Source organism: Eutrigla gurnardus, assembly GCF_963514095.1.
Source record: "Eutrigla gurnardus genome assembly, chromosome: 3".
NCBI classification, from domain to species: Eukaryota; Metazoa; Chordata; class Actinopteri; order Perciformes; family Triglidae; genus Eutrigla; species Eutrigla gurnardus.
The window spans coordinates 31040909-31051923 of NC_139917.1; the positions used below are offsets into that span (position 1 = coordinate 31040909).

General features: G+C 40.7%; 2 protein-coding genes across 2 annotated transcripts; one reads left to right on the top strand and one right to left on the bottom strand.

The window, feature by feature from the left end:
• Positions 1-754: 754 nt before the first annotated feature.
• On the top strand, positions 755-4190 carry LOC311010869 (lysozyme C-like). Its single transcript, XM_084005514.1, has 5 exons — positions 755-946; positions 2153-2338; positions 2910-2973; positions 3721-3759; positions 3878-4190. The coding sequence occupies exons 1-5, from the start codon at positions 811-813 to the stop codon at positions 3945-3947; spliced, it is 495 nt and encodes a 164-aa protein (XP_083861640.1). The 5' UTR covers positions 755-810; the 3' UTR covers positions 3948-4190.
• Positions 4191-5015: 825 nt separating this feature from the next.
• Positions 5016-8888, bottom strand: smim28 (small integral membrane protein 28). Its single transcript, XM_084006731.1, has 2 exons — positions 8691-8888; positions 5016-5728 (listed from the first exon to the last, which is right to left on the bottom strand). The coding sequence occupies exons 1-2, from the start codon at positions 8787-8789 to the stop codon at positions 5306-5308; spliced, it is 522 nt and encodes a 173-aa protein (XP_083862857.1). The 5' UTR covers positions 8790-8888; the 3' UTR covers positions 5016-5305.
• Between the last annotated feature and the right edge of the window lie 2127 nt (positions 8889-11015).

Genomic DNA, 11015 nt, shown 5'->3' on the forward strand with positions numbered 1-11015 from the left:
TATTACAGTCCTGTCCCAAGCTTGGGCTAAAATAGCAACACACTGTCATCGATCCTAAAACCATTCACAGCAACATTTGGCAACACGCCTGAAGCAAACTTTTCCCCCAAACCGTTGCAAATGTTTCTGGCTCTAACAACTTTATAAACCCAGTGTTTCATCATCCTTTTAATGATGAGGCGTTTAAAAACATATGGAAGCCCTTTTATACTCCCCCCACCTCACTTTTTAATTTTATTTGTATCTATTTATTTTTTCTTGTGTGTTTGTTTTTTAGTTCTGGGTGCGGCTGGCTGGGTGGTGGGGGGTTGGCAAAGAAAAACTAGTCTGGTTTTCATAGGAGGAAACTCCCAAGCCCGTCATAGAACTGTGCAACAATACAACAAAGATATTTGGGAAAATGATGATGTTATTTTGCTGCTCCCATTATTCCTTTGTTGGACTTGTTATAATATATGTGCTCAGGAGATTTACGACATCCGACACTCTTGAAATTATATAAGTCTCATGATGGCATGAGAAGATAAACTGTTTCAATGTGCTGGTCCTTTTGAGCAGGACAAAGGCGAAAGAAAAGAAAAAGATGTTTTCAGGTCGGCGTATCGTTTTTCCTCCTCGACGTCTTTTACAGCTCAGAAACCCGAATCCGGCCAGGAGATCAGGCACCGCCTTGTGTACTTCCTGGGCCCTGTTTTCCCCGGGAGAGTGGCTTTTATCTGGGCAGAACAAAAGAAACAGGTTTCTCTGCAGGTGTATAAATATATACATATATGTATATTTATATGTCACATCTGTTCTCGCAGAGTCAGGATGAGGGTGCTTGTGGCCTTTCTCCTGTCAGCGCTCTGCTGCAGCCTGGCTGAAGGAAGACTTATGTCCAAATGTGAAATGAAGGATTTGTTTCCAAAACTGATGAAGATGAAGATGGGGAACGTGGTCGCTAAAAGTAAGTGCTGGTTTTACATGAGAAACACTGAAATTTGAGGTCCTGAATATGTGTCACCAGTTAGATTTGATTTTATGTAAAGCAACGTGATGTTATGTTAATATTGAAAAAGAAGTATTTTTTGCATGTACATTTTTGTGGATGCACATAAGTAAGGAGGACATGAAGGATGAATTGTTTATTATATGTGTTTGAGTATATGGTCCAAGTTTCTTTTTCCATTCCCCCTTCATCTAAATACCAAATATGTGACGTAGTTTTAATAATAAAAATGAAAAGAAGAAAACACCAACAGTGAAAACCTGACTGTGAATGCATTTGATGATTTCAAAGAGGAAAAAAAATGCTAAATGTACGTCAATATTTACATTAATTATTTGGCCAAAAAAATACAAATGAGGAAAAAATACAAAACCAAACTGCCACAATTTAAGAAGTTAATTGAAAGTTTGAAGCTGAGGCTGATTCGGTTTACAAATACACTCTAATGAAACAGTTTAATGTCTTATTTCGTGGCTTTTCCACTTCCCTAACCTGCTTGTGTCACACTGGTTAACTCACAAATACATAGTCGGCTCAGTCATTTCCTAAAACAGCTGGTCATTGTAGTTTTTAACAAAGACTACACACACACACACAGCAGGAAATAGTGTGTTTGATGGGGACTATTTTCAATTTTAGTGATTATTTAAGTGGATATGATGTGATCTTTGACCCAGAGGAGATTACCACGAAATGGTTGAGCATTCGTGGTCCCCAGAGGATTAATCCTTGATGGAGTTTCCATATGAGACTCTCTTTAACTTGATATTAGCGGCTAGCTCCACCCTAAACTGGGGGCAACCGACATTAGCAACAAGTAAACCCAGAACCTGCAGACGAGATCTGATATCAATGCGTGAATTTGAATGCCTTTTATTAAAGTAATACGGTAATTGTAGGGTGATTACATAAACCCAGGATTCAGAGCAGGATTACGCTGGTACGGTCCTTTAAGGTTGTTAAAGATTAAATGTTGTCATGTGTGCATTGGGTTCATCCTCTGGGGACGATGCATGTGGCAATCTGCCCGTTAGACTCTGATATTCATAAAGTAGAAGTTTTGGGTTGATGAAAAAAAGAATGTGAAAGTTAGAAAGTCATAAGGGATCATCCTCTGGTGATCATGAATATTAGTAAAAGTTTGTCTCTCTCTCCTCCCGTCAGTCGTGTGTCACGCAGAGCTGGCGTCGGGTTTCAACACCAGCATGGTGAATCAGCTGACTGGAGGAGACGGGCACCCTAGGGACCAGGAGGCCTGGATGCTCTACGGTCTGTTCCAGCTCAGCAATCACCTGGTCTGCAGCGACGGAACAACGCCGTCAACCAACTTCTGTGACATGGACTGCAGCAGTGAGTTTTATATCACCACTGGATCCTTCACTGACTTTAGTTTATTTGTCCATTGGATCCCAATCAGCCAATGACCGTGCAATGACCAAAGGGCCGGCCCAAGCCTTTGGGGGCCCTAAGCAGAATTTGATTTGGGGCCCCCCTCCCACCACCGCTGAGTCACCTGTGCTTGATGGTTATTGACATAAATGTCACACTATAATGTTACATTATAAACTGTATTAATACACTGGCGGATTATGAACTACTGTTCCCCTGGGCACAGATGCATAAAGACCTGGGGGTCCTCCCCCTGAAAATTCTGAATTTGGTAGATGTGATTTCCTGTATTCTGGTGCATTTTGGGGACGGCCAGCTGGAGAATGGCAACACCTAAATTTGTTCAGATCACAGCATAAAAATCTCCACACATGATTGGGGCCCCCCCTGGTGGCCAGGGGGCCCCAAGCAGCTGCTTAGTTTACAAATGCCTCGGGCCGGCCCTTGTCATGTTCGCACCAATGATTTCCTTCAGGAGAGCTCAACATTTGCAACTTGGATTTTTGCCTTAAAACTTTTTTTTTCTTTCTAGACTTAATCGATGACGAGATAGAAAATGACATCATCTGCCTGGAGAAGATCTGCACTCATCTCCTGTAAGTTTGCTTTACATTTCGTCACAGTGTCAGACAGCCTCACAGCAACTTCATTTTGTTAATTATTATGTGAATTTATGTTGAACTTTTGGACAATGACTCATGTTTGTGCTCACTTTTAGCTGTTAATTTGTTTTATACTGTGTACATAATCTATTTTGCATCTGCTATTGATGCTTTTGCTGTAAGCCTGTAAATGTTCCCACTGTGGGACTAATAAATAATAAAGGATATATCTGTTATATCTATCTTACATTGTTACCTGTGACAGTGACATACATTTAAAAATATATATATATTCTCTTATCTTTGACACCGGGACAGTCGATCCCCTCCAGACATAAGACATTAAACAACGAGCACAGAGAAACTTTTACAGATTGAGAAAAAAACATTTTATAAAGCCTCTTGGATCAGCTGGAAAAATGCATCGTCACACAGCAGTTGTTTTTTTCAGAAAGTTGACTTTATAGAGACAAACAGATGATGATCGTATAGAAAATGATGCATTGTTCTGCAGTTTATGAAGGAGGAAAATGAGCACATACATCATTCTGCATGGTGAAGGTCAAACAGGTCAAGGAACAAAAAAGAAAAAAAGCATAATTCTTTTTTAAAAAAAGCTCATTTTGAAGCTAAGCGAGAGATTTGCTCTCCGGGAGCTAAAAATGTTCAAGTGTGCTTCTAGACGTGAATTAAAGTGCTGCAAATGAATAAAATGTGTTTCTATTGTGAACCTTTCCACAGTGAAAATGGTTTCTCTGCGACCGATGAGCTAATAAAAATGTAAGTCGTTTTCGTGCTTTTCATAATCTGCCTTTCAAATGCAGACTTTCTGAATGACTTACAAATGAATCATCAAATCAATACCTAACAGACAACGACTCTTCTGTTTGCATTGCAGGATCCGGCTCATCTTCCAGAAGGGGTGCAGCGATCAAACCTTTGACCTCTACTTTAAAGAATGTGCATAACTTCATTCTAGTGACACAATAATCAGGATGGAACCTTCTCTCAAACGAGGGGTCATTTATGGCAATAATGAAGGTAAATTAAATAAATTCCGCACAAGATTGTGAAGGGGAAAAAACAGTGTCACAATGTGTTGCTGATGAGGGAATCCAATCCCAAATGTGCAGGTCAATAAAGATGGTTTAAACTGTAGAAATTATTACTTTTACAATTTCTTATTGTATACGTCAAGGAAAAAACCCACTTATTGTAAAAGAACATTTTATACGGCTGTCTCATCCGAACTTATGTGTGTGTGTGTGTGTGTGTGTGTGTGTGTGTGTGTGTGTGTGTGTGTGTGTGTGGCCAGAGAAACAAGACAAAAACCCAGTTTTCCCTCTTTGAGTCTGTACACTTTTTGTCCTACTGTTGGGTTTAACACCATGTTCTCCGTTTGACAGTTGTTTTAAAAAAAAAAATTGCGTTTACTAAGACAAAAAAATGAACTCATTAAAGTCCCAGTCGGTAACATTTGTTTGATCATATTCACTGAAGCCGACACTACGCTCCGATAGAACAACATAAATCATCCGGTTTTAGAAAAAAAAGCGTGCCTCTTCGTGCACGTAGAGCCTGTTTGTTTTGCAAACATCGACAGAGCCCAGATCATCCTGTCCAATCAGCACGCAGGGCTGTGTTCGTGCACACACAGAGCCCCTCCCCCCTCGGGTCGTTCCACTATCACAGGGGGAGGCGGAGGGAAGTAGCAACAAGCTTCCAATTCCTCGTTAAAAACCGAAACGAGGAGGTCCAAAACAACCAAGGAAAAGAAAACACCGGTGGAAAAGAAAGATGGCGACGGTGCCCGTGATAAAACCAGTCAACATCGGACCCACGTTTCAAAGGTGGCGTGATCTAAGGGATTTCTAAGGGCACAAAGTCGAGGGGAAGGAGCTCGGTGGTCGTGGGGGAGGAGTTCGGTGGTCGTGGGGGAGGAGCGTGAGAGTTGTAAACATTCAAAATCAGCTCTCAATCTGCCAGACTTGCTGACTGGGACATAAACAAAACTAAAAAGTCAAATGGCCCGAAATGACCTCCTGCATGTTAACCTGATCGTGATTGGTCTGTTTTGTCGAGTGACTCTCTGATTGTATCGAAGTCTATGAGAAAATGAGCCTTCTTCTTCGGCCAGGTAGTGAACGGTGGTTCATCAGAATGATGCTGACGACATCACTCAGATAGAACCAGTTAATGTGAGCTAAAAGAGCCTTCAAAAGTTCTGCAGAGTTGATTGATAATTACAACACAGTGAGCACACAGACGACGAGTTCTAAAAAACACACCCAATATTGGAGTCGTAATGTCTTTTTTTACACACGTATCACACGTATCGGCCGCTGGCCTTGAGCTCTGGACACAGCTTGGCCTCCAGGTCTTCGATCTTTATCGACTCCGCGTCTTTGGAGCTGGAGAGGCTGGCGGCCCGGGTGATCTTGGTGAGCGTCTCCTCGTAGGGCGGAGGCAGGTAGACCATGACAAAGACCCCGTCGGAGCCGTCGGAGCTGGTGCTGGTGTGGCGCTCGGCGTTCCTGGTCAGGGAGGAGAGGAACTCGGCGTTGCCCTCGGCGTCCTGCAGGTCCAGGGCGATGATGTTGGCCAGGCTCAGTTTGCTGCGGGAACACCGGCGGTAGACCAAACCGACCAGGAGGGCCAGCAAGAGGACCGAGGCGACAGGGATGGCCACGTAGAGCACCAGCTCCGTCTTCTTGTCCGCTCCCAGGTCCAACTCGTTCCAGTTGTGGCCCTGGAAGATCAACAAGGAGGAGCTGCGTTAAAGAAATCTATATTTTTATTTACCGTTTTGATTTTTTGGTGTTTGAAAGTCGACCAGACCTCCAGGGGCCCCCAAAAGCCCAGGTTTACTAAAGGACGGTATCAAGTGTGTAACATTTCATAATGTTGTGGCTCGCTGTCAATTAAAGACTCCATCCATCCATCCATTGTCTACCGCTTATCATATATTCAGGGTCGCGGGGGGGCTGGAGCCGATCCCAGCTGTCATTGGGCGAAGGCAGGGTACACCTGGACAGGTAACCAGTCTATCACAGGGAGACATGTAGAGACAGACAACCATTCACTCACATTCACACCTACGGGACATTTAGAGTCACCAATGAACCTATCCCCATCCTGCATGTCTTTGGACTGTGGGAGGAACCCGGAGAACCCGGAGAGAACCCACGCTTACACGGGGAGAACATGCAAACTCCACACAGGAGAAACCAGAACCCGACACGGGAATCGAACCCGGGACCCGCTTGCTCTGAGGCGACAGTGCTACCCACTACACCACCGTGCAGCTCTGATTAAAGACTCCTGGAACTAAATCTAGTTGGAGAACTTAGGTAATGTTGTGTTTACGTGGTGCATTTTTCGAAATAAACCAAAAATGAAATGTGATTCACAGCCACAGAAAAAACGGTGTTACGGCCTCTTATGGAAGAGTTGCTGATGACACGCTGGCTTCATGCATGAATATTGACGTTGAAATGTATTTAAACCTGTAAATGATAACAGAAACAACTCTGGATAAACAAAAAAAAAGAAAAAGAAACAAACACACAAAGGGGAAAAATGACAAGCTAATATAAACATTTCTCTACCCACTACAGCTGGTATGCGATATTTGCATCTATTTGTTAAATTATTTGTTTAACAAAGTCTCACACCTGTTAATGAACTACAAAGGTCAGTGAGTTCATTCATCACTGGTAAAAAAAAAATGTTTGTTATTAAGTATTAGTATGGATTTGTTGTTTTATGTATATTTATTTCCCTCTACACAGTAAATACAAGTACAGTATAAATTATTAAGGAATACTATATTTCATATTATATATGTATATATTTACTGAAGAATTCAGTTTAATTTGGCCTGATATCTCGTTTGTCTGCTTGTGTTGCTGTGTGGCGTTGTTGGTGCATGTCCCCCCTGACTCTGGTCCTCCATACAGTTTTATTTTTCAATCCGTGAAGTGAAACTCAGCTGGCCTCGTTCCACTTTTCTGCATCTGCTTCATGTTCTCCATTAATATATCAAAATATAACTCCACGACAAAACAGACTATTCACAGTTTTCCTGCAGGATTTGTCGGCCTCTTTCAGGCCTCCGATCCTGTTTTAGACTCTCGTGGATGCAAATTGTCAATTTGTCGGCGGTTATTTGTTTATTCTGAGAATCAAACAGGAACTAATAGACACGAATAAAAACAATAACGAGTACATCGGCTTTAGAAATCTTCCTTCTGCCCTACGGACTCAAGTGAAGTTAAGTAACACACTAATTTACTCATTTATTATGGTTATTATCATGTTATTATTGTTATAATCATGGTTATTATCATGGTTATTATCATGTTATTATGTTATTATCATGTTCTTGTCATGTTATTATCATGTTATTATCATGTTATTGTCATGTTATTGTCATGTTATTATGTTATTATCATGGTTATTATCATGTTATTACGTTATTATCATGGTTATCATCACATTATTATGGTTATTATCATGTTATTATGTTATTATCATAGTTATATGGTAATCATCATGTTATTATGGTTATTATCATGTTATCATGTTATTATCATGGTTATATGGTTATCATCATGTTATTATGGTTATTATCATGTTATTATGTTATTATCATGGTTATATGGTTAGTATCATGTTATTATGTTTATTATCATGTTATTGTCATGTTATTTTGGTTATTATGGTTATAATAATGATTATTATGGTTAGTATCATGTTATTATGGTTATTATCATGTTATTGTGTTATTATCATGGTTATTATTGTTATTGTCATGGTTATTATGGTTATAATAATGGCTATTATTACGGTTATTATCATGTTATTGTCATGGTTATTTTGGTTATTATGGTTATAATAATGATTATTATGGTTAGTATCATGTTATTATGGTTATTATCATGTTATTGTGTTATTATCATGGTTATTATTGTTATTGTCATGGTTATTATGGTTATAATAATGGCTATTATTACGGTTATTATCATGTTATGTTATTATCATGGTTATATGGTTCTCATCATGTTATTATGGTTATTATCATGTTATTGTCATGTTATTTTGGTTATTATGGTCATAATAATGATTATTATGGTTAGTATCATGTTATTGTGTTATTATCATGGTTATTATTGTTATTGTCATGGTTATTATGGTTACAATAATGGTTGTTATTATTATGGTTATTATCATGTTATTATGTTATTATCATGGTTATATGGTTATCATCATGTTATTATGGTTATTATCCTGTTATTGTCATGGTTATTTTGGTTATTATGGTTATAATAATGATTATTATGGTTAGTATCATGTTATTATGGTTATTATCATGGGGATAAGTGAAAAGCATGGCGTACGATAAGATAAGAGGATAAATCTGAGTTGTGTGAGATGCTTCGTCGGGTAGGAGAGAAGAAAAAACATTTTCTTTTTGTTTGATGACTTCAGCTCACACATAGTTATTGAACTGAAATTATTTTATTTTATTAATATTATTATATATATATTATTATTTTATTAAATATGTTGAGGTTTGAACAAAAATGTGGGTTTTGTATTAATTACATTATATATCACATCTGATATTTCAGGCTGAATCTTGTTTTTTTAAAGGAGGTGAATATACATATTTTCAGATCTACACTGCTGAACTTGAACGCCTCACATACCTGCTTCTCCTGAGTTGAAGGCGATCCCGTCACCCAGTCGTACGAGCCTCTGCCTGCCGGTCCAAACCTCATCCAGCTGCTCTCCAGTAGCACTCGCATGATGCTGGTGACGGAGGTGGAGGTGCTGATGGTGGAGATGTTGGTGGATGGAGATATGTGTTTGTAGAGTAAGTCAATGGTGATCAACTACAGGACCCGTTGTTGGTCCAGTAAACAGAGCAGAGAACAGGGGACGAGGGGAGGGTTGGGAGGGTGAGGTGGGCGGGTCTATGGGGGAGGCCTGATGGAGGCGAGGGGGTGGGGGGGGGGCGGTGCATGGACTAAGCAGCTGCTCACATGCCAACACATGCAGCAGAGCAACAGGATTCAGGCCAATGATGGGATTTAGAGCCATGCAGCTGCCCTATATCATAGAGAGAGAGAGAGAGAGGTTGGTGTGTGTGTGTGTGTGTGTGTGTGTGTGTGTGTGTGTGTGTGTGTGTGTGTGTGCGTGTGTGAGACACTTGGTGACAGAAAAAGGCGGGGCCACCTCTGCAGATCAAATCTGGCACGTGGACCACAATCGAGGAAAAACCACACTGATTGTTTCATCTGAGTGTGTGTGTGTGTGTGTGTGTGTGTGTGTTTGTGTGTGTGTGTGTGTGTGTGTCCCAGAGGTCCAAGACAAAAAATACAAAACCGAAAGCCTTCCCTCTTTGAGTCTGAACCCTTTTCTAACAATATTGCGGCCAAAGTAAAGCTGAAGTGCCGTAAACTGTAATTCCCTCTGCTGGCCACCAGGGTGAGAAATATTGCATGAGAGTGAAATACCAGAAAAGGCTTTTTGATGAAACATCCACAGGACGGATTAGAGGCTTTCCTGCACGTTTGAGTGTGTAGAAGGTGATTACTGCCTGCTTGCAAACATTTGCAATTATTATTCAGAATTATAAATATATACTATTACATCCGATGAGTGGATCCGATTTAAATCAGCAGAATCTTCACTCACTCTGGTTTAAATCCTCAACACGCCTTCAATCAAAGGGTTTAAAGAAGCCAAACGCTGATGATGAAACCACACACACAGACACACAACCAGACACACACAGACACACAACCTACAAACATGGTCGTGTGAGGACATTAAAATAGATCGGTCAGCAGGTGCACAGCTGTTATTGATCATTGGGATTGAACATTACTGGATATTGATCCAAGAAAACGGCCCCCGATCAGTTTGGATCAATTTGTTTTTCTCAATGGGAGAAAATGTCAAAGCGACCTGCAAGAGTAAAAAACTTGACCTTTGAATAAAAAAAACGATCACATTTCCAGTTGACAATGTTTTTTTTATTGTTTTGTGTTTAAGAATCAATAAACTTCTGCCTTCAGCAAATTAAATAACTTCTGATTATGTCTGGAGGAGGAACTGTTTCCTGTCTCGTTGTACTCGATGACTCGACTGAAGACAAACTCCATCCTGTGATTGGAGCCGGACAGTCAGCCTGTCTGGGTTAAACTGTCTAGCTGCAATATATCGATTAACTCTTAGCTCTCCTTTTCAATGATGAGGCTACTTTTGATTATATGGGATACAAACGACCGAAATCCTAGATCTGGACTCTCTTGACCTAAATCCTAGACTCTCCTTGTTTCCACTCTCTCACATTAGTGTCCTGATCCGCCACCCGGAGTGAGTCAACACACACACACACACACACACACACCCTCATACGACAGTGACACAGGTATTAGACCACCAGGGGGCAGCAAACACAGCATGAGCAGCTTCTCTGAGCAGATGAGCAGTATAAAAATTAAATTATATATTATATCATTTAATATTGTATATAATACCAGTGTTATCATCCCAAAGAACAAATACTGAAGAACTTTTTTTTTTTACTACACTGTACACTTGGTGCTCCCAAACTTCTATTCGGTGATTAATTAAGCAAATAGCATCCAGTGCATCGGCTCCAGATGTTGTTCCGCGCTGATCAAAGACTTAACATGTCTACAATTCAGCTGTGAGGTTCAACATCTGTCTGGAATCGACCCAGCGGGATGCTCAGGGCCTCGGGGGGGGATTTGTCCCTGCAGGATTAGTGGCCCCGGCATGCAGACGGCATCTGGGATATAACTCCTCACGTGGCGAGCTGAGTGAGCAGAAATATGAGATCCGGGTCCGAGCGTATACAGAGGTGGAGAGGAGGATCATGGGTAGAGAGTCAGACCTGTCGTGACCCCTCTGATCGTATTGTCCTGAGTGCTTTTTAAATCCTGCTTCTCTACGGTTGCATCACAGACGTTAGCATAGGAGCAAAATGAAAAAACACATTT

What these genes read in the sequence shown, in the direction of transcription:
- LOC311010869 (XM_084005514.1), top strand. Translation starts at nt 811, where the DNA reads ATGAGGGTGCTTGTGGCCTTTCTCCTGTCAGCGCTCTGCTGCAGCCTG. An exon ending in GGGGAACGTGGTCGCTAAAA is followed by an intron (nt 947 to 2,152) that starts GTAAGTGCTGGT and finishes TCCTCCCGTCAG; the next exon opens with TCGTGTGTCACGCAGAGCTG. An exon ending in CTGTGACATGGACTGCAGCA is followed by an intron (nt 2,339 to 2,909) that starts GTGAGTTTTATA and finishes TTTTCTTTCTAG; the next exon opens with ACTTAATCGATGACGAGATA.
- smim28 (XM_084006731.1), bottom strand. Translation starts at nt 8,789, where the DNA reads ATGCGAGTGCTACTGGAGAGCAGCTGGATGAGGTTTGGACCGGCAGGC. An exon ending in CTTCAACTCAGGAGAAGCAG is followed by an intron (nt 5,729 to 8,690) that starts GTATGTGAGGCG and finishes TTGATCTTCCAG; the next exon opens with GGCCACAACTGGAACGAGTT.